The 27552-nt window shown below is 40.7% G+C and overlaps 1 protein-coding gene and 1 non-coding gene across 5 annotated transcripts; both read left to right on the top strand.

Annotated features, from left to right (window-relative positions):
* Nucleotides 1-13: 13 nt before the first annotated feature.
* Abhd18 (abhydrolase domain containing 18) lies at nucleotides 14-27525 on the top strand. Of its 4 annotated transcripts, XM_042684818.1 has the most exons (14): nucleotides 14-114; nucleotides 768-839; nucleotides 7526-7633; nucleotides 8309-8393; nucleotides 11765-11865; nucleotides 14631-14709; nucleotides 14822-14906; nucleotides 16493-16520; nucleotides 19274-19412; nucleotides 20668-20757; nucleotides 21793-21894; nucleotides 23605-23983; nucleotides 24924-25086; nucleotides 26708-27525. In XM_042684818.1, the coding sequence occupies exons 3-14, from the start codon at nucleotides 7542-7544 to the stop codon at nucleotides 26757-26759; spliced, it is 1395 nt and encodes a 464-aa protein (XP_042540752.1). In that variant the 5' UTR covers nucleotides 14-114; nucleotides 768-839; nucleotides 7526-7541; the 3' UTR covers nucleotides 26760-27525. The 4 variants fall into 4 exon arrangements, with proteins under 4 accessions (XP_042540752.1, XP_042540753.1, XP_042540754.1 ...); XM_042684819.1 differs by lacking the exon at nucleotides 768-839 and having other exon boundaries at nucleotides 30-114; XM_042684820.1 differs by lacking the exons at nucleotides 14-114; nucleotides 768-839; nucleotides 7526-7633 and adding an exon at nucleotides 8875-8928 and having other exon boundaries at nucleotides 8329-8393.
* Nucleotides 6481-6586, top strand: LOC122112005. The gene has a single exon (XR_006148082.1). It is a non-coding gene; the product is annotated as a U6 spliceosomal RNA (small nuclear RNA).
* Nucleotides 27526-27552: the final 27 nt, after the last annotated feature.

Below are 27552 nucleotides of genomic sequence, written 5' to 3'. Positions count from 1 at the left end.
CGAGCGGGGAGCCCGGCGGGCGCCGGACGGCCTCCGAGCCCTGCGCTGTATCTGCCCTGCCCGCCGCCCGCCTCCGAGGGCGCCCCGGGAAGTGCGCCGTCCGCCGCGCGGCCGGTGAGTAGCGGGCCGCCCGCCGCTGCGTGCGTGTCGGCGGCGGGACGGGGCACGGGCCCGGCCGGAGGGTCGGAGCCGGGTCCGGTACCGCGCCGGGCGGTGGCTGCGCCCGACAAGGGCAGGTGGAGGGCGCCGCGGCCCCGGGGACCGGGCCGGGAACCGGGCCCCTCCGCCTCGGAGCTGCCGGCCCCAGCCCTGCACCAGCCCCGGGCAGAGGTCACTAAAGGGCACGGCCGAGCCGCCGCGGCTCCCCGGTCCTGGCCGAGGCCGCCGCCGCGGCGGGGATGCGGGGCCGGCGATGCGGGGCCGGCGGAGGTCCTGACGCCAGGCCCGGCGGGGCGGGGCGGGGAGGCGGGGCCGGCGATGCGGGGCCGGCGGAGGTCCTGACGCCAGGCCCGGCGGGGCGGGGCGGGGAGGCGGGGCCGGCGGAGGTCCTGACGCCAGGCCCGGCGGGGCGGGGCGGGGAGGCGGGGCCGGCGGAGGTCCTGACGCCAGGCCCGGCGGGGCGGGGCGGGGAGGCGGGGCCGGCGGAGGTCCTGACGCCAGGCCCGGCCTGGCGGGGCGCAGGCTCGCAGTCAGAGGTCAGGGCTCTGCCAGCTCCCTGGGGTCCGGAGATGTGTGAGTTAGGCCTTTTTTCCTTTCTCTCCCATGAGTTCCTCCGGAGAGGTTACCTTCCCAAGACCCAGGCCGGTGGGACTGGCAGCGCGGAGGCCGAGCTGGTGTCGGTGAGTCCTGTTGTAGGCTGGTTGGGAGGTTGTGGAGTTGCTGTCATTGCTGTGTTGGCCATTTTGCCTTTACCTGAGGACCGAATCAGGCTCCTTCTTTGGCCAGTAGCGAAACTTGAAATGTAGTTTGTGTTCAGAATTGTCTTCTGAAATCCAGGCCTGTCTTGTCAATTAAGTTGTTACGACTTAAAAGAACATGTAAGATGCAAGCCGGGCACCGTGGCCCTGGCCTCCATCCTAGACACCTCGGGAGGCTGATTTCTGAGGGTCACAGTGTGAAGCTCACTCAGGCAGAAAACTGAGGCTCTTATCTCCAGTCAACTACTAAAGAAAGAAAAACCCACAAGTGGAGCTGTGGCTCAGTGGTAGAGTGAGAAGCCCAGCAACAGGGACCCTGAGTTCAAGCCCTACAACACCCTTTCTCCTAAAGAAAAAAGGTACATAGATGGACACTTTTAGCCATAATCTTGCTTTCCACTTTTAATCCCTGGAGGCTAGCACAGCTAGAGCTCTACCACTTGAACCACAGGGCCACTTGTGCCTTTTTATGCTTTTGTGGTACTGAGGAATCAAACCCAGGGCCTCATGCATGCAAGGCAAGCACTCTACACACTGAGCCACCTTCCCAGCCCCAAGCCTAGGACTCTTGACTGTTGAGTCTGTTCTTTTTTGTTTGTTTGTTTGTTTGTTTGGTCAGTCATGGGGCCTGAACTCTGGGCCAGGGTGCTGTACCTCAGCTCTTTAGCTCAAGGCTAGCACTCTACCACTTGAGCCATAGTTCCACTTCCAGGAATTTTTTTGCTTATGTGATGCCGAGGAACTGACCCAAGTCCTCATGCATGCAAGGCAAGCCCTCTACCACTGAGCCACCTTCCCAGCCCGTTGAATCTGTTCTTATTACCAGGTTTCTTGCAAAAAGAATTGCAGAAAACTGGGTGCTGTTAGCTCACACTGCTCAAGAGGCCGAAGCTGAGGTCTGAAGATCACTGCTGTAAGCCGGCCAGCACAGGAAAGTCTGTAACTTTCATTTCCAGTCAACCAGCAAAAAGCTGAAAGTGAGGCTGTGGCTCATGTGGTACTCATTATCCTTGAGCAAAAGAGCTAAGGGATGGTGCTCAGCCTCCGGAGTACCAGCACAAAAGAAGACTCTATTCCCATGTTTTCTAAAATGTCATAACATGTATTCAATTTTATGTAAACAAAATAATTTGCTACTGCATATGTATTAAGACAAGTATTTATAGGTAAGGTGGCTTATTCCTGGTCACACTGTGTGCCTTCAAGTTATATCTTTAAATCATAAAACTCATTGAGTCTGTGTACGACTTGTGAAATCTAAGCTCTTAAGTATTTCTTAGGAATACACAAATAGCATCCAGAAGAGGAAATGTTAGAAAAGGCAGTCATTTAAAAAAAAAAAGCAGTAATTTTTAAATAGCTTATCATAAAGAAAAGCTAAATTTGCAGAGTAGGTTGTTTCCTGGATGTTCTTACAGGACACAGGAGTCTACTAACTTGTGATTAGATGATACTTGTCTGGAAGGCTACCCAGAGTAGATAACCACACTGCTTACAAACTTCCTGCTTGTTTTTTTTTAATTTAATTTAATTTTATTTGTGAACATACTGTACAGAGGGGTTACAATTACATGGGCAGGATAATGCGTACATTTCTTACCAAGCATTGCAGCCTCCTCCTTTGGTTTACCCTTCACATCCCTTCCCAGCCTCCCCCCCCCCCCCCATCCCAATCCTTCTCCTTCCTCTCCAGTGTGAGAGTAAAAGGAATATACTTGTTACACAAAGATAGATTCTTAACTGTATATCTGAAGCATTTTAACCCCTTCTTAGCTGCTTAAATTTATGTTGCAGTGTCTTTGGAGATGAAGGGAAAAGTACATTGAGATTTCTTTTTTATTTCACTTATGCCTTGCCTGGTGGGGGAGGGAAGAGAGAAAGAAGTCCAGAAAATAGCAAGTTTGGTTACTTAGCTGCTACCAGAGAGATAGGAGATAATAATACCAGATGACATAATAGGTCTTGGTGTCACTGTAAAAATAGAGCTTATTTCTAGGAAAGATATTTTATACCTTGGCACTGTGTTAGCACTTCTATTTTTGTTTTGCTTTGTTTTACTCTTTCATATTGCGTATTTAAAACATCTATGTCCATTTGGCTTGGTATTTCAGAAAGGAACCTGATAAACAGAAGCTGTTGGGTGTCAGTCTAGCTTGACATAGGCATAGAAGGTGCTTCTGACTCTTGTGGCCTAATATACAGTGAATCAAAGTAATTTGGGACAATTTTCTAGAGTAGGGCTAAAAATAATGACTAAACAATTTAGGCACATAATAGATACAGAACATTATATTTACTTATTTATTTGGTCATGGGGCCTGAACTCTGGGCCTGTCCTTCAGCTCTTCAGCCCAAGGTTAGCACTCTACCACTTGAGCCACAGTGCCACCTCCGGCTTTTTTTTTTTTTCTTTTTTGGCTTATGTGGTGCTGAGGAATCGAACCCAGGGCCTCATGCATGCAAGGCAAGCACTCTACCACTGAGCCACCTTCCCAGCTCCTATAATATATTTATTAGCAGGTTTATTATTCTTAGATTTGTTTCTCTTGCAGCTTGCTACATCAATATGTCTGTCTCTAGTTTTATCTACTGTCAAGAGGGTTGAAGTTTAGTCTCAGTGGTACAAGCTATGGTCCCAGCTAACTTGAGGTAGGAGGATTATGATCCAGGACTGGCACAGGCAAAAACACAAGACCTTATATGAAAAATAAACAGAAGCACTGAAACAAAAATGACTGGAGTCCAGGCTTAAGTAGTAGAGCACTTGCCAAGCAAATATGAGACTCAAGTTCAGTCTCAGTACTACCAAAATAAGAGTTTTAAGAAAATAAAATATTTTATGAGCAGCATGTTGCTTTCCCTTTTTACTGTAAAATATAAGTGTTGGATTTTTAAATTTAATTTTATGTGCTTACTGTGCTTAATGCCATGGGTATTACAAAGGAAAACGTTGACCCTGAAAAGTAAGTGGCCTATAATACCTGCAAAAACAGATGAAATCCTGTAAAGACATGCTACTGTTTTGCAGTTTAATATACACAAAAATTGCATCAGCTATATGGATATTTTAAGGTTTTTTTTTGGGGGGGGGGTCCAGTTGTGGGCCCTGAACTCTGGGCCTGGGCGCTGTCCCTCAGCTCTTCAGCTCAAGGCTAGCGCTCTACCACTTGAGCAACAGTGCTACTTCTGGCTTTTTTCTTTTTGCTTATGTGGTGCTGAGGAATCAAACCAAGGGCCTCAGGCATGCAAGGCAAGCGCTCTACCACTGAGCCACCTTCCCAGCCCCGGATATTTTAAGTTTTAAAAGTTCCTTAAACCGGGTGCCAGCGGCTCACGCCTGTAATTCTAGCTACTCAGGAGGCTGAGATCTGAGGATGGCAGTTCAAAGCCAACCTGGGCAGAAAAGTCCTTGAGACTCTTACCCAATTAACCACCAGAAAAGGAGAAGTAGTGCTGTGGTTCAAAGTGACCTTGAGTGAAAGAGCTCAGGGACAGCACCCAGGTCCTGAGTTCAAGACCCACAACCAACCAAAAAAAAAAAAAAAGCAAAATAATCATTATTCTGTTTCTTAGTGATATCAAAATACTCAAGAAAACTGACTTAAGTAAAGGTTTGTACTGGCTGACAATTTCAGAGGGTTTTTGTTGTTCTTTTAGTTTTGTTTTTTTGTTTGTTTGTTTATTTGTTTTGCCAGTCCTGGGCTTTAACTAGGGCCCTGAGCACTGTCCCTGAGCTTCTTGCTCGAGGCTAGCACTCTACCGCTTGAGCCACAGCACCACTTCTAGCCTTTTCTGTTTATGTGGTGCTAAGGAATTGAACCCAGGGCTTTGTGCATGCTAGGCAAGCACTCTACCAGTAAGCCACCTTCCCAGCCCCTCAGAAGTTTTAATCCATGCTCTTTTGACCACTTTGTTTTGGCAGTCAGGTAAGCCAGAATATCCTGACTGGAAGTATGTGACAGAGAAAGTCTTTTTTTTTGGGGGGGGTGGGGGGGAGAGGGGTCCGGTCATGGGGCCTGAACTCTGGGCCTGGGCGCTGTCCCTCAGCTCTTCAGCTCAAGGCTAGCGCTCTACCACTTGAAACACAACGCCACTTCCGGCTTTTTTCTTTTTTCTTATGTGGTGCTGAGGAATTGAACCCAGGGCCTCATGTATGCAAGGCAAGTGCTCTACCACTGAGCCACCTTCCCAGCCCCAGAGAAAGTTTTTTTACCTTCCATCCCCTGGAAAGGGTGGAGTATCCCAGTATCACCCATATATATTTAAAGAAAGGGTTTCTTGTTTGGAATATATAACACTAGTCAGAATTTTGTCAAAGAATGAACTAACCATTTCCACCCCAGCTGGATGTGTTTCAGTCTGATAGCTACCTCAAGTCACTGCAGAATCCCAAGTTCAAGGTACAGTCCTCTTGATGCCACTACCTCAGGTCCCAGTCACTCCGGAGTCTCCATGCCTCTAGAATGGTAACTTCTGAGTAGCTTTAACCTCAAATTTAAAGGTTCTTAAATCCCGAGTGGGTCAGTAATTTGCTAGAAGACTCATAGAGTTGAGGGAATCTATGCACAGTATTTAAAATCACTATCATATATTATAAAGGGTACAATTCAGAAACAGCCAAATGAGGAGACACCTCTTGAGATCAGCAGTGTGGAGTTGCACAGGCCCCTTCCTACAGTCTCTTACTAAAGGACTCTCCCTGTAGGGTGTGGCTCAAGTGGTAGTGGATAAGGGAAGGTTACTGTTTAATAGGGTGTACACAGGTTGTTTTTTTTTTTGGTCCAGAGTTCAGGTTTGTTTGTTTGGTGCCAGTCCTAGGGATTGAATGCAGAGCCTGGGCACTATCCCTGAGCTTTTGTGCTCAATACTAGCACATAGTTACTTCTAGCTTTTTGATCTATATGGTCTGAGCCATACTTCCTGTTGTTTTGTTTCTTTTTTTGTCAGCCGTGGGGCTAAGCTCTGGGCCTGGGCACTATCACTCAGCTCTTCAGCTCAAGGCTAACACCCTACCAGTTGAGCTACAGCCAAAAAGCCACTTCCGGCTTTTTTTCTGCTTATGTGGTGCTGAGGAATCGAATCCAGGGTCTCATGCATGTGAGGCGAACACTCTATGACTGAGCCACCTTCCCAGCCCCTTGTTTTGTTTCTTTTTGCTTATTTTTCTAATAGAGTCTCACTTTTTGCCTGGATTGCAATCCTCTTATGTACTCTCCTGAGTAACTGGGGGGTTACTATGTGGTACCATTTATTTATTTATTTGGTTGGTCATGGGGTTTGAACTCTGAGCCTGGGCACTGTCCCTGAGCTCTTCAGCTCTAGGCTAGTGCACTACCATTTGAGCCACAATGCCATGTCCAGTTTTCTGGTAGCTAATTGGAGATAAGAGCCTCATGGACTTTCCTGCCTAGGCTGGCTTTGAACCGTGATCCTCAAATCTCAGCCTCCTGAGTAGCTAGGATGACAGGCATAAGCCACTAGTACTGGATGTTCTTCCATTTCTGTGCCCTCCATTATTCCCTAAAGACAGATAAAGGAACAGACAAGGCAAAAAGAAAAAGAAGGGCTCACTTCGGCAGCACATATACTAAATTGGAATGATACAGAGAAGATTAGCATGGCCCCTGTGCAAGGATGACAAGTAAATTTGTGCAGTATTCTATACTAAAAGAAAAAGAAAACAACAAAGATAAAACCTTTTGTTCCCATTTTCTGGAGTTACTTTCTATTATTATTTTGTATGGTCAGATGCGCATAGGTATTGAAGCTCCTCCTATAAGAGTAACCTCCTTGGACTGGGAAGGTGGCTTAGTGGTAGAGTGCTTGCCTAGCATGCATGAAGCCCTGGGCTCCATTCCTCAGTACCACATACACAGAAAAAGCCAGAGGTAGCACTGTGGCTCAAGTGGTAGGGTACTGGCCTTGAGTGAAAACAAGCTCAGGGACAATGCCCTGACCCTGAGTTCAAGCCCAGGACTGGCAAAAACAAAACAAACAAAAAAGATAAATGGTATACAAATAGCAGCACTGCTTTTGCTTTTTATTCACTGTTATAGAGTCAGAGTTGTATAGAGGATCTAGAGCTCTGTGCCTAGAATTAATCTAGGTCTGTTTCATACTACTGATAGGGGACTTGGGTGAATCACCTGTTGTCTGTATCTCAAGTTCCTCTTCTGTACAGCTGGGGCACTACATCTTTCTCAGGGTTGTTGGAAGGTCTAAATGAGAGAGAGAAGAGAGAGAGAGTGAGAGTGTTACAGCTTTTTAAAATAGTGCCTGGCTGACAATATAAAGTACTAGGTAAGTATCACTTAGTGTTGCCACGTAGTGTTATCCCTTTATATCGTCCAACAAATTGTAGGTGCTTATACTGAGAATGGAAAGATGATGCTCTACCCAGTTCACTGCAATTTGAGGCTCTTCATTTTCTTTTCTTTTTCATCCCAATTTGTTTTTTTGCTAAATTCTGTATGTTGTTTTCAGAGAATAAATTCAAGTATTTACTCTCAATCTTTTAATTTATCTGATATTTAGAGGTGGTTAGAAAGTTGACCTGCTGCCTTTATTGAACAAATACATTTTAAAGTCATTTAAAATTCTTCTTCCAGATGGTATTTGCTACTGATGGGTGTAAGCAAGTTAGATGTTCTATACCGTAGACTTCTCCTCACAAAACTTTTTATCAGAGGATGGGGAAGGCCAGAGGATCTCAAAAGGTAATTTTTTTACTTGAATACTTGTTTTGAATTTATTGCTTTAGTAAACATTTTAGATTTTAATTTAGGTACAGAATCCGTTATCCTTAAGTAAAAAATGATTGTTCAGGAAATTAAGCATTGCACTATGTAAAAAATATGATTCCTTCTTTCTTTTTTTCTTTTTGATTTTAGTAACATATGATGGGCTATTAAAAAGGACAGTGATTTAAAATAAACACAAACTGGATTTTTAAATTCATCATTTTTTTCTTTTGGTCAGGCCTGGGCACGTGAGCGATGGCACCCAGCAAATTCAGCATTATTTAACTAACTAGAATTGTACATTGTTTCTAAGCACTGACTTTTCTGCAGTACCTTTTATGTGTAATGACTGTAAAACTGGAATGTTCTATAGCTCATGGGAAAAAAAAGCAAATTAATTTTCAGGACTGGTTCCTTTGAATTTCATCTAAAATGTGCTAATTACTGTTGGACAATATCATATCTTATTTTTCTAAGATTAGTGTTTAGTTTGAAAAAATCTTAATAGCCTACTCTTTAATGATGATAATTAAGCTTTAATATGACTCATAAACTGTATTTGTTCATTTTTGTCACTATCAGTCTATACATTCAATAAAATGAGTGGTATAAAAGTGAATTTTTTTCCCCTTTGTCTCTTTTCTATAATAGACTCTTTGAATTCAGAAAGATAATTGGAAATCGAGAAAGATGCCAGAATCTGGTTTCAAGTGATTATCCAGTATACATTGATAAGGTATTCAAATGAAAAAAATGCATGTGTAGAAATTTTGGTTTAACATAGATATATGCCAGGAATAGATTGAATGTCAGAGTATAACAAACAGTAACCCCCAAGACACTAGTGCACTGGATGTTTTTCATTTAATATTTAAAGAATGCTATTTGTACCCTAACCAGATTTTTTTGTGTGTATGTGTGCTAGGTTTGGGGCTTGAACTCAAAGTCTGGGCACTGTCTCTGAGATTTTTTGCTCAAGGAGAGCACTGGCACTAGAACCATAGCTGTACTTCCAACATTTTATTGGTTACTTGGAGATAAGAGTCTTATGGTCTTTTTTGCCAGCTTCGGCTTCAACTTGTGATCCTCAGATTTTAGCCTCTTGAGTAGGTAGGAGTACAGGCATGAACCACTCTCACCCAGCACCTAGATATTTTTAATAACTAAATATATACATATTAGGCTGGATCTTTCTTAGTCTCATTTTGTGTCCATAGGCTCAAGAGGGTTAAAATAAATTATTCAATATTAGAGAAGAATATTAAGGAATAGTATTGAAATATTGCAGGGGAATGATGTATCTAGTTGATGAGTTTGCACATAGGAATTATTTTCAAGGCAAAAAAAAGGCAGGGAAAAAGTATTATGAAATAGTTAATTGCTAAGAGAATGGTAGGAACAGAATGCTATAAAATTACATATAGAGATGAGACTTCTCATATTATTTCATAAGCAACCAATTTTTTTCTGTAATCTATGGTTTTCTGTAACTGGATCTTTGGTAACACCGTTGGAAGCCACGCAGATGGCTGGACTTCATACATCCCTCACTGACTTGTAACCACAGTAACTACTTGCATGTCTTATTTATCAAATAGCTTTAGAAGGTTTTGTTTTTCAAAAGACTGCATACTAGCTGGGCACCAGTGGCTCACACCTGTAATCCTAGCTACTCAGGAGGCTGAGATCTAAGGATCACAGTTCAAACCCAGACCCCAGCCTAGGCAGGAAAGTCCTTGAGATTCTTATCTTCAATAAACCACTAGAAAACCAGAAGTGGTATTGTGGCCCAAGCAGTAGAGCGCTCGCCTTGAGCTGAAGAGTACAAGGACAACACCCAGGCCCAGAGTTCAAGACCCACTACTGACAAGAAAAAAAAAATATTTGCATACTAAAACTAAAATATTGTCCTTGAAAATTCTGTATCAAAACTTTTGTTTCTGTATCATCTGTATTTCAAATATTTTTCCTTTATTCTAATTTTGGTAAATATTTCTATTTTTTTGTTTTCCTTTCCCTTTCCTTTTTTTTCTTAACTAAAATATAGACGTTTAAAGTGAAACCGTAACAAATAAAAATCAAAACTCTCCTTTAGTCTCTGTCACTTTTTACTATTAATTCCTGTTCTTTCAGGGAGTGCTGTTAATTTTTCTGAGATCAGATGAGATCAGGCATGTTCAGGGTGCCATGGCCATGGAGACTCAATACATCTTATAGATGTCTCTTCTGGCTTAAAAAACAAAAAACCAAACTTAGATATCAAAGCAGGGGACCAGTGGCTCTTGCATGTATTTTTAGTTACTCAGGGGTGATATCTGAGGATCACAGTTCAAAGCCAGCCTGGGAGACAAATCTGTGAAACTCAAGCCTTAGTATCTTCAATAAAAACAAAAAAATATCATTTACATATCTAAATTTACCTTTTTTTTTCTTTTGTGCCAGTTCTGAGGCTTGAACTCAGGGCCTGGGTTCTGTCCCTGAGCTTTTTTGCTCATGGATAGTGTTCTGTTGTACCTACCACTTGAGCCACAGCTTCACTTCTGGCATTTGAGTGTTTAATTGAAGATAAGCGTCTAATGGACTTTCTTGCCCAGAGTGGCTTCTATCCTCAAATCTCAGCCTCCTGAGTAGCTAGGGTTGTTGGTGGTGGTGGTTGTGGGACTGGAACAAGGGGCTGGGTGCTAGAACAAGGGTCCTGGACCCTTTATGTGCTCAAGGCTAGTGCTCTACTACTTCAGCAGTTAATTGAAGATAAGAGTCTCACAAGGACTTTTCTGTTGGCTTCAAAAGGCAATCTTCAGATCTCAACCTCCTGAGTAGGATTACAGGCATGAGGCACCAGCACCCTGCTGTTTATTTTTTGTGGTTATTGGTGCTTATTTGTCCCATTGCTTTTGTTGTTTTTTTTTTTTTTTTTTTTTTGGGTCCGGTCATGGGGCCTGAACTCTGGGTCTGGGCATTGTCCCTCAGCTCTTCAGCTCAAGGCGAGCGCTCTACCACTTGAGCCACAGCGCCACTTTCCAGCTTTTTCTTTTTGCTTATGTGGTGCTGAGGAATCGAACCCAGGGCCTCAGGCATGCAAGGCAAGCGCTCTACCACAGAGCCACTTTTTTCCAGCCCTGCTTTTAGTATTGTTTTATTGGTTAGTTTTTCCTCTCTTTTTGAGGTAACATCTCACCATAACCCAGTGTGGTCTCTAACTCATTATCTTCCTGCTTAAACTTGCAACATCTGGGCTTTCAAAACCATATACTACATAAAGCTACAAATTGCCTTTTTAATACATAGAAATCATGTTTTTCCTTAATTTGTTGACAATAAGACATTACATCAATACATTGCCCAACGTTCAACCACTGTAACATAGTTGATATCGTCTTATTTGCGTGTGGCCAATTATGATTGCAATTATAAATCATTCTTAGGATTATTTTTATATTTTTTAATGCTATTAAGTTCTCTTAACTAGTATTTTATCTTGGGCTATTATCTGTCAATGTATGAATTTGAGTTATTGTTTATTTTCCAAACTAGATTGTAGTTAAGAGTGTGTAAGGAAGCCAGGCACACCAGTGGCTCATGTCTGTAATCCTAGCTATTCAGGAGGCTGAGATTTGAGGGTCGAGGTTCAAAGCCAGCCAGAACAGGACTCCTATCTACAATTAACCACCAGAAAACTGGAAGTGACACTGTGGCTCAAGTGGTAGAGTGCTAGCCTTGAGCTGAAGAGCATAGGAACAGGGCCTAGGCCCAGAGTTGAAGCCCCATGACTGACAAAAAGAAAAGTGTATAAAGAAAATATAAAGCATGTATGTAGAAGCAATGTCTTTTGAAAGCAAAGTAAGACTAAAAGGAAACCATCGTATGTACTGAAAATAGATTTTAGGGAAAAAAATTTTTAAATGGAAATAGATGTATACCTAAAGTGATAGATTGCCATCCTTGAGCAAAAACTCAATCTAGATAGGAAGGCCTTGAGTTTAAGCCTTCATACTGGCAAAATGAATAAATAAATAAAATTTTAGCCTAAAAAAAATTCTTTTTTAGAAAAAGTTCTATGATAAACCAAAGTGTATCCGTCTAATTGCATGGCTTTCTTTGTTTTAGATGGAGGAACAATCAGACTGTAAGATTTTAGACGGACACTTTGTTTCTCCCATGGCCCACTATGTGCCTGGCATCATGCCAATTGAATCTGTTATTGCAAGGTAAGAATATTTGTCTAGAAAGTTAAATTAGTAAGTGTGTGTATATGTGTATGTTTTCCTGGGGCTTGAACTCAGGGCCTGGGTGCTGTCCCACAGCTTTCTGGCGCAAGGCTAATGCTCTGCCACTTGAACCTCAGCTCTACTTTAGGCTTTTTGGTGATTAATTGGAGAAAAAAGTTTCACAAACTTTGTTGCATGAGCTGGCTTCAAACCATAGTCCTCAGATCTTAGCTTCCCGAGAAGCTAGGATTATACCAGTGCCCAGCTAAATTGTTTTAAATTTAAGTCAATGTTGAAAACAGGTTATCTCCCAATTTCTATTTCTTTCTTTCTTCTTTTCTTTTTTTTTTTTTTTGATCATGGGGCTTGAACTCTGGGCCTGGGCACTGTCCCTCATCTCTTTAGCTTTAGCGCTCTACCACTTGAGCCACAGCTCCACTTCTAGTTTTCTTGTGGTTTATTGGAGATGAGAGTCTCATGGACTTTCCTGCCAGAGCTGGCTTTGAACCATGATCCTCAGATCTCAGCCTTCTGAGTAGCTAGGATGTCAGGCCTGAGCCACCAATGCCTGGCAGCCATGAGATTCTTATCTTTAATTAACCAGCAAAAAGCCAGTGAGTCAGTAGCTCAAGTGGTGCTGTGCTGGCCTTGAGAAACAAAGCTTAGGGACAGTGCCCAGACCTAGAGTCTTAAGTTCCAGTATCTGCAGAAGTAAAAAAAAAACAAGTTACTTTACTGTTTCTTCCCATATATATTACTGATGATAAACATTTGCTAATTTTAATATGTTGTTTTTCCTTTAATGTTTTTTGTTTTTATTTTGTCAGCCCTGGGGCTTGAAGTAAAGGTCTGAGGGCTGTCCCTGAGTATTTTTGCTCAAGGCTAGCACTCTACCACTTGAGCCACAGCATCACTTCAGTTTTTTGGTAGCTATTTTTTGTCGATACGAGTCTCATGGTTTTACTACCCAAGCTGGCTTCAAACTGCAATCCTGAGATCTCAGCTTCCTAGGTAGCTAGGATTACAGAGCCACCAGCGCCTGGCTGTGATAGAAATTCTTACGTGTCAACTGCTAAGGAAATTAAAAAGAGAAAGAAATCTGTTAGCCAAATCATGTTGTAACATAGTCAGAAAGCTCAGATCCCTAGATCTCAATTCAAAGCTAGCCTGGGCAGAAAAGCCTATGAGATTCCATCCCCAAAATACCCAGGAAAAAGCCAGGCTGGAGGTGTGGCCAGAAGAGGTAGAACACCAAACAAACAAACAAATAAGCTCAATAAGCAAAAGACTCTGAGTTCAAGCCCTAGTACTGGCAAAAGAGAATCCATTTAGGAATATGAAAACATTTTGAAGATGGATAGGTAGTGATAGCTGGACAACAGAATGCATGCACTGAATACCCCTATATTGAACACTAAATGGTAAAAATGCTAACTTTTGTCATAAAAGTCACACAGGAAAATACATTAAATAAGAGAAAGAGAGCCTGGCACAAGTGGCTTATACCTATAGTCCTAGCTACTCAGGAGGCTGAGTAATGACAGTCAGGATTGAAGCCAGCCCTGGCATACAAATCTTCCAGATTCTTATTTCCCATTAACCAGCCAAAAGTCAGGAGAGCACTCAAGCGGTAGAGTGCCAGTTGTGACTGAAAAAGCCAAGCAAGAGCCTGAGTCCTTAAGTTCAGGCCCAGTACCACATATAGAGAAGAAAAGAGAAGATGACAAGTAGAGAAAACTGCTTACTTTTTTCACTTTTTTTTCACTTTATCTCCCAGTTCCAGAATTTTAATGAATCAGATTCTATCATATACTACAAGGGTAGAAATAGAAATAAATTATTTTGTAGTTACTTCAACAGCTTGTATAGCAAAACATTTTTCCTATGAAGAGAAACAGCAGATCTATGTCTTTAAGCTTATTAAAAATTCATCAAGCTGGGTGCCTGGTGCTCATGCTTGTAATCCTAACTACTCAGGAGACTGAGATCTGAGGATAGGGTTCAAAGCCAGCACAGGCAGGAAAGTCTGTGAGACTCTTATCTACAGTTAACCACCAAAAAACTGGACATGGTACAGTGGTTCAAGTGGTAGGGTGCTAGCCTTGAGCTGAAGAGCTCAGGGACAGCTCCCAGGCCCTGAGTTCAAGCCCCAGGACCAACTAAAAAAAAAAATTAAACATTTATAAAGTTTTGACATTAAACTAGGTAAAAAATTATGTATTAATGTCGAATTGAATATTTAATATACTGATAGCACATTTACTTTGTAGGTTTTAGTTTAATCAATCACAAATTAACTTAAAATTCTACATGATACTTTTTTTTTTTTTTTTTGCCAGTCCTGGGACTTGAACTCAGGGTTTGTGTTCTGTCCCTGAGCTTCTCATTGCTCAAGGCTAGCACTCTACCACTTGAGCCACAGTACCACTTCTGGGTTTTTCTGTTTATGTGGTGCTGAGGAATGGAACCTAGGCATGATGCATGCTAGGCAAGCCCTCTACCACTAAGCCACATTCCCAGCCTCTATACGACCCTTTTCTTGGAAATAACTTCAAACATTTTAAGATTTGAAGCTGGACATGATGGTATACACCTATAATACCTGCTCTCAGGAGGCCGAGGCAGGAATATCTTGAGCCTCAAAGCCGGCACTCTACCATTTGAGCCACGCTTACACTTTCAGGTTTGGGTGGTTAATTAGAGATAAGAGTCCCATGGGTTTTTGAGCTGGCTTTATTTTAAAGAGAATTTCATTTTAAAAATAGGTTTCAATTTATTGTACCTAAAGAATGGAACAGCAAACACAGACCTGTATGTATTCATCTTGCTGGAACAGGAGACCATGTAAGACTTAATTTTTATATTGCAATCCCCAAATAATTTGTTTGTTAAGTATTCTCCTTAACATATGTGGTGATTTGTGCTATTTAAGTATGTTATCTTTTTCTTTCCATAGCATTACTGGAGGAGAAGGACGCTAATGGCCCGTCCTATGATTAAAGAAGCCCGAATAGCTTCTTTGTTGTTAGAAAACCCATACTATATCCTTTTGTGACACTAAGAAACTTTTCCATATCAATGACATGTAATAACTTTTCCAAGCTAGTTAAATTCAGTCATTAGTGCAGAAAATATTTAAAAATCAAGAACAAAAAGGAATATAAGGTTATTTTACATCTCTTAAAATTCAGGGGACGGAGTCTGATGTGGGAGCTCATTCCTGTAATCCCATCTGCTCAGCAGGCTGGAGCACAATGATTATGTATGTATGTATGTATGTATTTATGTTTGAGCCAGCCTAGGCTGCACAGTGCACAGTGGCACCTTATTTAGGGAAAACAAACTAAGGATTAGACTTTAATTGTTCATAATAAAGATGCATTTATTTTTTTCTTCAGATACTTATGGATGTTAATTTTAATAGTGTTTGTTAGCAAAGAAACTCATGTTTTAAGTCCATGTGCAAAAAGGTGGAGGTTTAGAACAGTACTTAACTAATCTTCAAGATGACGTCAGACTATTCACTGAAGAACAGAAACTGATGCACAGCTATAAAGAAATGTTCAACATTGCTGGTAATAAAAGAAATGGGAATGTGGCTTAGTGGTAGAACGCTTGCCTAGCATGCTTCAAATGAAGCCCTGGGTTTGATTCCTCAGCACCACATAAACAGAAAAAAGCCAGAAGTGGTGCTGTGGCTCAAGTGTAGAGTGCTAGCCTTGAGCTGAAGAGCTAAGGGACAGCGTCCAGGCCCAGAGTTCAGGCCCCACGACCAGACCAAAAAAAACAAAAAAAAAATTACATAATAGAGAACAATTTAGTAAACTAGTTCCTAACACTGGAATTGTATTTATTATGTTTATTGCTCTATTTCTGACCACTTTTGTGATCTCTCAGACCTGTTATTTACCATTTCTGTACCTGTTTTCTCATTGATAAAAGAGAATCATCTCTTAAGTTATTCAGAACATTAAATACTATCTAGAAAATTCTTAGTAAATATTAGACATTCAAGGAGTTTATGTGGCTATTTTAAAAGTTGCAATGTGTGAAAAGAATGATTTAAAAGCAGGATATAAAACTGTATGGTGTCGGTGGTAGCATGTGTGCTTAGCATACAGCACCACAGCCATGGGCAAACAGGCCACACAGGCAGCAGCCAGTGGTTTTAATCCCTAGCACCAAAAACAAAATCAGACCATAGTGCCTGGTGTAAGTATGCAGCAATTGAAAACAAAACTTGCGTACAAGGGAAATACTGGGGAGAAATACACAAATGTATGAATATTATTGTATATAAAATAGTTTTCTAATTTTCTTTATTTCCTCCTTTAATAAACATAATTGCATAAACTATATCAATAAACATTTTAAATTGAAAATGAATACAACTCTTTGAATATACTTAGTACATTAAGTTTTATACTTCAGATTGGTGTATTACTTGCTATAGGATTGTATATCTCAATAAAGCTATGTAAACCTGAGAAGTTCTGAGTAGCCTATTTAGGTAACTGAAAGTTTTTTCAGTATTGTGTCTAAATGTAACTGCTTTGCTTATGTTAATGTTTTGTGACAGAAGTATGTTTAATTATTTTAAAACTTTCTCTTTGACCCACAATTTTAAATGGCTGCAGAAAACCCAAGGACCAAGTGTAAGTGCATATTACTTTCATTTTTTCAATCTTTGTATCATATTTTCAGCAATATTAAAAATTTTGGTAGCCTTTAGTTAACTATACTGAGTTTTAATATCCATGTATTATGGGGGGGACAGTAAAACTATAGCAAGAAGTATTGGCTTCTTACTTTAAGGTTATGTCTGCAAGATGATATAGTAAGAAAGTTCTAAGGCATGCTCCAGTGGCTCATATCTATAATCCTAGCTATTCAGGAGGCTGAGGTCACAGGTTTGGAGATAGCCTGGGCAGACAAATCCAAATGACTCCTATTTCTAGTTAGCCAGAAAACAAGTGAAACTGGAGGTGTGGCCCAAGTTCAAGAACCTCAGTTGAAGCCCAATACTGGCACCAAAATAAAAGGAGGAGTCAGGTGCCAGTGGCTCATTCATGCCTATAATCCTAGCTACTCAGGAAACTGAGATCTGAGGATCATGGTTCAAAGCCAGCCGGGGCAAGGAAAGTCCATGAGTCTCTTATCTCTAATTAACCACCAGAAAACCAGAAGTGGCGCTGTGGCTCAAGTGGTAGAGGGACAGTGCCCAGACCCAGAGTTCAGGCCCAGAACTGACAGTCAATCAATGAAGGAAGGAAGGCAGGGAAAGAAAAGGAAGAGAAACATTAACAGGCTGACTTAACGATTCTTTTTAAAGTACATTTACTGCTGGGTATGGTGGCTCATAGCACTCAGGAAGTAGAGATAGAAGGATCAAGAGTTAAGAGGCGGCCAGCCTGGGCTGCATAGAGAGACCATGTCTAAAAAGGAAAAAGTACATTTCCTTTACTTTTTAGTTTTTGTAAAGCACAGTAAAACATAGTATAAAAATCTGAAGATTGACTGTATTTTTCTGGTCTTTTAAAATGATAAACTAGACTAGAAATAAGTAATACAGCCACAATAAAAGCCAGGTGCCTGTGGCTCATGCCTGTAATCCTACTTACTCAGAGGCTGAGAGGTTCAAAGCCAGCACAAGCAGACAAATCTGAGAGACTTTTACCTCCAATTAACTGGCAAAAAGCTGGAACTGGAGGGAGATGTGGCTTAATTAGTGGCATGCCATACTTGACTGAAAAAGCTACATGACAGCAAGAGGCCCTGAGTCCAAAGTTCAGATACCAGTACCTGTACCAAAGGAGAGCCAGTGGGAGGGGGAGGGAGAGATACCTACAGGAAGGAAGGAAGGGAAGGAGGTAATGAGAAAGGAAGGAAGGAAGCAAAGAAAGAAAATGACAAGGGAAGCCAGAAGCTGGTGAGTCACACTTGTAATCCCAGCTACTCAGGACGCTGAGATCTGTGGGTCACCCTGGGAAGCCAGCCCAGGCAGGAAAAGTAAACACCAAGTGGGGGATAGTAGTACGGAAGAAGTCAGAGAAGTGGTTAGTTTTACTAAAATTGCTGTGGGAAATGTCTGGGAGATTTTAAGATGAGTGGCCTGATGATGGAGTTTTATTTTTGTTTTGTTTTATCTTGATACGAGGGCTTGAACTCTAGGCCAAGTGCTCTTGCTTAACTTCTTTTCACTCAAGGCCGGTAGTTTACCACTTGAGCCACTCCTTCACTTTCAGCTTTTTGCTGGCTGGTTAATTGGGGATAAGAGTCTCTTGAAGGGACTGGGAATGTGGCTTAGTGGTAGAGTGCTTGCCTAGCATGTATGAAGCCATGGGTTCAATTCCTTAGTACCACATAAATAGAAAAGGCCAGAAGTGGTGCTGTATCTCAAGTGGTAGAGTGCTAGCTTTGAGCAAAATAAGCTCAGGGACAGTGCCCAGGCCCTGAGGTCAAGCCCCAGGAAAGGCCAAAAATAAATAACTAAAAAATAAAAATTAGGGGCTGGGAAGGTGGCTCAATGGTAGAGCGCTTGCCTTGCATGCATGAGGCCCTGGGTTCAATTCCTCAGCACCACATAAGCAAAAAGAAAAAAGCCGAAGTGGTGCTGTGGCTCAAGTGGTAGAGCGCTAGCCTTGAGCTGAAGAGCTGAGGGACAGTGCCCAGGCCCAGAGTTCAGGCCCTACGACCGGACCACTAAATAAATAAATAAATAAAATGTTAAAAAAAATGTTAGGCCAGGCGCCGGTGGCTCATGCCTGTAATCCTAGCTACTCAGGAGGCTGAGTGAGATCTGAGGATCACGGTTAAAGCCAGCCCGGGCAGGAAAGTCCATGAAACTCTTATCTCCAATAAACCACTAGAAAACCAGAAGTGGTGCTGTGGCTCGAGCTGTAGAGCATTCGGCTTGAGCTGAAGAGCTGAGGGACAGCGCCTAAGCCCAGAGTTCAAGCCCCATAAACTGATCAAAAAAATAAAAAGGTTGCTGGACGCTGGTAGCAAAAACTGTAATCCTAGCTACTCAGGAAGTTGAGATCTGAGGATCACAGTTCAAAGCCAGCCCAGGCAGGAAAGTCCATGAGACTCTCTATCTCCATTTAGCCACCAGAAAACCAGAAGTAGCTCTGTGGCTCAAGTGATAGAGTGCTTGCCTTGAGCTGAAGAGAACAGGGACAGCTCCCAGGCCCAGAGTTCAAGCCACAGGACCAACCAAAGGCGGGAGGGGGGGGGGGGGGGGGGGGACCACACAAAAATGTTAGAAGCACTCTAATTCCATTCTGATCCTTTAAAAGAAATGTAGCTGTCTGCTGTAAATGTAATATTGAAACAAATTGAAACAAATACAGGTGTTAAAATGTAAATGCATGGAATAAATCATTTTCTGTTTGTTTTCTGAGGCTAGGAGATCCAGTTTAAAAAATGTGTCTGACCTTTTCGTGATGGGAGGAGCTCTTGTTTTAGAATCTGCTGCTCTCTTGCACTGGTTAGAGAGGGAAGGCTATGGCCCTCTTGGGATGACCGGCATATCCATGGGAGGACACGTAAGCCTTCTCATTACCACTTACATTTCATTATCTGAGTTAGTAAGATCTAGGGAAGAGAGTTACTTTAAAAATTCACTTTAGAGCTGGGCGCTGGTGGCTCACGCCTATTATCCTGGCTATGCAGGAGGCTGAGATTTGAGGATTGCAGTTCAAAGCCAGCCCAGGCAGGAAAGTCCGTGAACCTCTTATCTCCAATAAACCACCAGAAAACTGGAAATGTTGCTGTAGCTCAAGTGGTAGAGTGCTTGCCTTGAGCTGAAGAGCTGAGGGACAGCGCTCAGGCCCGGAGTTCAAGCCCCATGACCAACCAAAAAAAAAATTCACTTTAGTTATATTGACTAGTTTTTTTGAAAATAGGAAGCAGAAATAATTCCAACGATGAAGTAATGATACTTTTGTATGATTTATATAAACATTTATTGTGTAACCCCCCTATACCCAGTTATAGTTCAGATGTTTGGATTTAATATTTTATTAAAAAGTTATTATATAATTTTAATTTTCATGTGTCAAGTTATACTTGCCCACTTCTGCTGTTAAATTGGCTAAGGTTGCTAAATTTTAACTACCATTTAAATTATGCATTAATTGGGTTAATGGGTCTCATTTTGACATTTTCATACATGTGTAATGGTATGTATGTTTATAACACCTATTTTGCTGGTTCCTAGGGCTTATGCATGTAACCCTGCTAACTCAAGAGGAGAGATCTAACAATTGAGGTTCAAAGCCAGCCCAGGCAGGAAAAGTCTGTGAGACTCATCTCTCCAGAAAACTAGAAGTGGAGCTGTGGCTTCCAGAGTGGTAGAACACTAGCTTGAGCAAAAAGAACTCAGGACAACCCCCAAAGCCTGAGTTCAAGCCCTATCACTGACAAAAACAACCTACCTACCTATATACATATATATAATTCTATTTTACTTTTGTCTAGTACCCAGCAAAAAATAGTAGTCTTTAACTCCTATTTCCTACATTGCAATTAGGAAATACTTCTTCTTCCATTTCTCCCTACTTTACTCTGCTACACTAAAATAAATCCTTTCTGACACTTTCAATAAATTTCTATCATATTTTGTAACTTTCAAAGGAGAAATTGTTATTGTTGAATTTATGTATCATAAGGTCACAGGTATTTTCAGATTTCATGTTTATGTAGTCTCTCACCAATTGCTGTAGAAAGTACTTTTGAGTATTAAATGTTGTTCATTTGAATAATAGGAACTTCACACTGAAGCTCTCTGTTCCGTTACAGATGGCCTCCTTAGCAGTGTCCAGCTGGCCTAAGCCCATGCCATTGGTTCCTTGTCTGTCTTGGTCCACGGCCTCTGGGGTCTTCACTACGGTAATTGAGTTGCAATTAAAGTGTAAATAGCAATAAATATGTAATTAAAAATAATTGCCTTGAGAATCACCCAAAGTTGCCCTTAGGGTTGGCAATTCACTTCGAATGAATAAAAACTCAAACATATGATTTTATTTATTTATTTTGGTCAGTTGTGGGGTTTAAACTCTGGGCCTAGGCGCTGTCCCTGAACTCTTCAGCTCAAGGGCAGTGCTCTACCACTTGAACCATAGTGCCACTTCTGATTTTTCTGGTGGTTTATTGGAGATAAAGGGTCTCACAGACTTTTCCTGCCTGGGCTGGCTTTCAACTGAGATCCTCAGATCCCAGCCTCCTGAATAGCTATGATTACAGGTGTGAGCCACTGGTGCCTGTCTCATCATATATTTGTAGTTAGGATTATGTCAGAAGGATAGGACACATACATAATCAAGAAAGGGAAAACATTCTTGAAGCAAAACTTAGTAGAAAAAAGTGAAGCTGTGGCTCAAGTGGTAGAGCACCATCCTTGAGCAAAACAGCTCAGGGACGGTGCCAAGGCCCTGAGTTCAGGCTTCAAGACCAGGACGCACGCGGGCGCATAGACACAATTAAAAATTAAAAACAACCCAGTACAAGCTTCTGAGAGGTCCAGTGGAATCTCAGTTTATGCTTAATTCTTCCAGCAATAGGTTGTGAAAAATTGTGTGTTCATCGCATGAGCCTAGCATAACAAGGTTTTTAATCTGAAGTCAGTGATTTGCCTAGAATATACTAAAATTGCAGAGGAAGTATAATGTTAAGCAAAAACTACATTGCTTATACAAAGAGCACAGGCATAATGGCTCGCTTTTATCATTCAAGGAAAATTGTATGTTAAAGTAAGAACTGTTTATAAGTCAAGTTCCCAGACTGTAATAGAGGGTAAATTTTACAAGCAGGCTTTTCTGTGGATAGGCAAAATCAGTCTGTGATTAACTTTTACTTGATAATTTAAGAAAAAGTATTGTATTAAAAAATAGTATAATTTGATCCTAATTTAGTTTCTTATTTTAGGGTGTATTGAGTAAATCAATTAATTGGAGGGAGCTGGAGAAGCAGTATTATACTCAGACAGTTTATGAAGAAGAAATAATTCATATGCTTGAATACTGTGGAGTAAGTATTTTAATTTCCACATAATGTTAGGAAAACTTCATTTTCTGAATAAGTTGTTATTTTCTATGATAAGTTTTGAAGCGTTATTCTAAATTTCTCATTTTAACTAGATATGGTAGTTCATACTTGTGACCCAGCACTTAGGAGGTGGAGGCAGGAAGTATGAGTTTGAGGCCAGTGCCAGCTATATACAAAGATCCTTTCTCAAAAAACAGGAGGGGCTGGGAACATGGCTCAGTGGTAGAGTGCTTGCCTAGCATACATGAAGCCCTGGGTTCCATTCCTCAGTACCACATACACAGAAAAAGCTAGAAGTGGCGCTGTGGCTCAAGTAGTAGAGTGCCAGCCTTGAGCAAAAGAAGCTCGGGAACAGTGCCCACGGCCTGAGTCCAAGTCCAAGAACTGGCAAAAAAATATATATACATCAATATATATGCAAAAATTTATATATATATATATTTTTTTTTATTTTTGCCAGTCAGACACGGTGTTATACCTTGGTAGCAGACATCTGTAATCCCCTAACACTGGATAGGATTGCAGTTTTGAGGTTAGCCTTGGCTACTAGCAAGACCCTCTTTTAAAAGGAAAAAGAAAGGAAGTTATTTTTAAATAAATCTTATACAGAAAACATGTAACACAAATGTACGGCCTATTACATGCATCAAAATGGAAACACACTGTAACTGTTAACTAGGTCAAGAATAAAACTTGGCCATCCAACCTAGAAATAGCTATCTAGATAGACAGAACTTTCTCATCTTCCCAAACTTTAGAACAGTAGCGCCTAGTCCCTCTTTTCTCAGCCGGTGGCAACTAACCATTGTTTTCTTTTCACCTTTATTAATCTGATTACAGAGAAGGCCTTATAGAAGTGGGACAGTATGATAGTGCCGTTTTGTGTCTGGCTTATTCATGTGGCATATTGCGTTCAAGATCCATTTTATAGCATGGCAGAGATTGGGAGGATTGAAGTTTGAGACAGTCCAGGCAAAAGCTTGAACTACTGGCTGACAAGGAAGCTATATCAAAAAGGCTCATAGCATGGTTCAAGTGACACAACAGTTGCCTGGCATGCACAAGACCTTTTGTTCAAACCCACCTACCACCACCAAATTTTTTTAAAGGGGGGGGGGAATTAAAATTTTTAATTTAAAAATAAAATTTTGCTACGTACAAGTGGCTCACACCTGTAACTGTAGCTATTCAGGAGTCTGAGACCTTAGGATTGTAGTCCAAAGCCACCATTTTTCTCTAATTAACCACCAAAAGCTGGAAGTAGAACTTTGACTCAAGTGGTAGAGGACCAGCTTTGAGCTTAAAAAGCTAAGGGACAGCGCCCAAACTTTCATTACTTAAAACAGTATTCCATTGCATGAGTACAATATTATATTGTATCCACTGATGTGTTCTTAGATTTTTTTTGTTTTAAAAAAGTGAGGGGCTGGGAACGTTGCTCAGTGGTAGAGTGCTTGCCTAGCATGCATGAAGTCCTGGGTTCCATTACTCAATACCACATACACAGAAAAAGTCAGAAGTGGTGGTGTGACTCAAGTGGTAGAGTACTAGCCTTGAGCAACGAGAGGCTCAGGGACAGTGCCGAGGCCCTGAGTTCAAGCTCCAGGACTGGCAAAAAAAAAAAAAAAGAAAGAAAATTAAATGAACCTTCGGTCTATATTAATGCTTTTTTTTTTTTTTTTTTAAATACAGACAGATTCTTTCAAAATGGGACAAGAGTTTGTGAAATACTTCCCTAACGGTACAGACAAGCTAACTAACCTTAAGCTGGTTCCTAGAACTTTAAATTTAGATATGAGAAAACAAACTGTATCCCCAAAATATGTTGGATGTCATAATTCTAGTAAAACTTCCACCAGTGTTACATCAGAAGGACTCTTGATGCAAGATACCTCTAAGACAGAGTGCTTAAATCAAACACTTTCAACCAACAAAAGTTGTTATACAAGTTACAACCCTTACTCCAACCACCTGCTCAACAAAGAACAAAGAAGAAACAGTCTTCAAAGGGAATCTTTAATATTTATGAAAGGAGTCATGGATGAATGTACTCATGTAGCCAATTTTTCAGGTACTAGTTTCTATATAAAATTGATAGTATTAGCTGGTATTTATTTGTTAAGCATATTTAGGAATGTTTTACAAGGTAATTTTCATATTTCCAAAGATAAAGGGTTTTTGTGTTGTTTTTAGAATGTGTTTTTCAAAATAAATAGGTCATTTTAAATGTATCATCTTATACAATTAAGAACATCGTGTATATTCAAAAACACATTGGTAAGGTATCTTTAGTGGTTCACACCTAAAGGCTCAGCACTCCGGAGGCTGAAGCAACAGGATCTTGGATTCAAGGCCAGCCTGGACTACGTAACAAGACATACATTTATTCATTCATATATTAGAAGGGTTGGCATATGCTTCAGTGATAGAACATGTGCTTAGTATATATGAACCATTAGAATTCGGTTTCCAGCACTAATAATAGAAAATGCATTGATTATGTCTTTAGAATACGAACCTCATTGTGTTGGATGAATGTTATGATAATCACCAGTACTGGAGCTTGAACTCAGGGTGTTAACACTCTTGCTCAACTTTTTCTCTCATAGATGGTACCATTTGAGCCATACTTCCAGCCTTGGTTTTTTGCTGGTTAATAGGAGATAAAAGTCTTGAGGGTTTGCCTAGACGGGCTTTGAAACTTGATCATTAGATCTCAACCTTCTGAGTTGCTAGGAAGGATTATAGACTTGAGCCACTAACACCTGCAAGAGTTGATCTTTACTTTGATCAAAAGGGTTTTAGAAACCAGGTACCAGTGGCTCATGCCTGTAATCCTAGCTACTCAAGAAAAACCAGAAGTGGCGTTGTGGTTCAAAAAGAGTTTTAGTTTGACAGCTGTTTCACTTACTCTGTCTTGTGTGGCTTTGTTGTTTTGTTGTTGCTAAAATGACTTATGAGTTAGCACAATAATCCTAGAGCTTTTTAATGTGTCAAAAATCTTTACTTAGTTCCAGTTGACCCAAGCCTCATTATAGTGGTTCAAGCCAAAGAAGATGCCTATATTCCACGAACAGGAGTTCGAAGTCTACAAGAAATTTGGCCTGGTTGTGAAATCCGATATCTAGAAGGGGGTCATATTAGTGCATATCTTTTTAAACAAGGACTCTTCAGGTAAATTGAGATAGCTATTTATTTGTTTGGGGGCTATTTTTCACTTCAACAAATACAAAACAGTATTTTTAGTGTTTTAGTCCTTTTTCCTTTTTTCCTCTCATAAATGTCACATTGAGGTATTTTCTCTTTTGCTATCCCATCTGTTTTTTTTTTCTTCCAGAGTGCTAGGGATATAAGATATCTTAAATATCCTTTATCAAGTTGTTTTTATTATCCTCTTTAAATAAGGCTAGATATTTTAGGGTATCAGAAGGATTGTTATGATTTGTAAGATCTGTGACAAGGTTTTTGGTTTTTTTCGGGGTTTTTTTTGGTCAGTTGTGGGGCTTGAACTCTGGGTCTGAGCGCTGTCCCTCAGCTCTTCAGCTCAAGGCAAGCACTCTACCACTTGAGCCACAGCACCACTTCTGTTTTTCTGGTGGCTCATTGGAGATAAGAGTCATGGACTTTTCTGCCTGGGCTAGCTTTGAACTGCGATCCTCAGATCTCAACCTCCTGAGTAGCCAGGATTACAGGTGTGAGCCATGGTTGTGGTCTGGCGCTTAAGAGTTTTTCCAGGCACGTGAATAATTCTCTCAGAATGACTTTGGGATTTGTAAAATAACCTAGCAATGCTTTGTTACTAGCAAGTGAATATTAACTGTTAATGACTTTGGACTTACCAATTTTTTACAATTCTGGTATCCCTTGTAATTTTTATTTCTATCCAAGTTTGAACAGAAATAGTACCATTGGGCCAGGCCCTGATGGCTCACGCCTATATTCCTAGCTACTCGGGAGGCTGAGATCTGGGATTGCAGTTCAAAGCCAGCTTAGGCAAGAAAGTCTGTGAGACTCTTAGCTCCAATTAACCACTCAAAAACTGCAAGTAGAGCTGTGGCTCAAAGTGGTACAGCAATAGCCTTGAGCAAAAAAACTCAGGGACAGCGCTCAGGCCCTGAGTTCAAGCCCCACAACCAATAACAACAACAACAAAACCAGCACAAAACAGAAGACTAGCGTGGCCCCTGTGCTTGCTCCATTGAAGGGAGGGAGGGAGGGAGGGACTTGTGAAAAGTGGCATTTTGACAGTTTCTCCTTTTCCATATTTTTTTTGTTTTCTGACTACTGTAATGAAATTGCTTGTTCTTGTATTAGAAGAAATAAACTTTAAAACATGTTTTATGGAGCAATAGAACAATTTTCCTATTCCTCTTCAATTGAAATACTAAGATTCCTAGTGAAGTTAATGTAGGAAACAAAGACTTGATTTAAGTTTGGTTGCCAGTAACATATTCTTGGTAATCAAAAAACGTGTTATACCCTGTCAAATAAATTTCAGATTCTGAAAAGTTATGTAATTGATTTTCAACAATGATAAAAATATTACATCTGTTTATATATAAAGTCACAAAAAGTGCTTCATAAAAAGATGCTCCTGGAGCTATTATCTCTTGGAACTGCCAGTAGTGTGGTAAAGTTACCTGGATCCATACACCACTCAGGTACTTGACGCTCTTATAGCTGTTTATAGAGAGGAGCACAGATTGTAGACCATAGATAATTTTAGAAATACAGTGGAAATACTGTTGGGCCCACTATGTTTTCTAATTATCTGGGTTTTGTTTTTTCATTTTAGACAAGCCATCTATGACGCATTTGAACGCTTCCTCCATAAGTATGCTAACTAATTGGATCATTCTATTGTAAAACAGTACAGCCATCAAGGTTTCTTACAGAAGGAGTTTTTCATCCAGTGATGATAAGAACATGCAGATAATACTAGTAATATAACAAGTTAGTATGGAATTCAGTGTTACAGATCAGTCTATTATAAACTTTAAATATATTTCGGTAATTTAAAAGAATATTTCAATTACATGTTAAAATATTTTGTTATTTTGAGAATCCCATGTATTCATTCTTTTCTCTTGTTACTGTTTATGAAAACTTAAATTTTTAATTATGAACAATTTATGAAAAATAAATTTATTCATAGGAACAACATTGATTTGTAAAGGAATTGCTAAAACAAGTAAGACTGTAATATGTAGCCTGTACTGTGACATTTTGCTATTCACTTGATTTGAGAATTGTGTTTCCTTTCTAGGCATATGGCAAGTTTATAATCTAGGGTTTGGGGGGGCGGGGGGTTAGCTTTAGCTTTTTTTCCATAGAAATTTTTATGGTATGTAAAATTGGAAGTCTTAACAACTACTGATTTTTTTAGGTAATTGCTTTTAATAATAAAAATGAATGCTGAAATACATATAAGATTACTTAGAATGGGCTAGACTTCACATTTTTATTAGAGACTGGTTTAGAGAGAAACTAGGAAGCTAAGGATTTAGCTCATTAGAGTGCTTACCTAGCTGTCTGAAGTTAGCATTGTCCAAAGAGAGAGAGAGAAAAGCCAAACATTTCCTCAAGTTTTGGGGCTGGGAAGGTGGCTCAGTGGTAGAGTGCTTGCCTTGCATGCATGAG

The sequence above is a fragment of the Dipodomys spectabilis genome, unplaced genomic scaffold (assembly GCF_019054845.1).
Source record: "Dipodomys spectabilis isolate Male_0828 unplaced genomic scaffold, ASM1905484v1 ptg000090l, whole genome shotgun sequence".
NCBI classification, from domain to species: domain Eukaryota; kingdom Metazoa; phylum Chordata; class Mammalia; order Rodentia; family Heteromyidae; genus Dipodomys; species Dipodomys spectabilis.
This window is presented reverse-complemented; position numbering and strand designations above follow the sequence as displayed.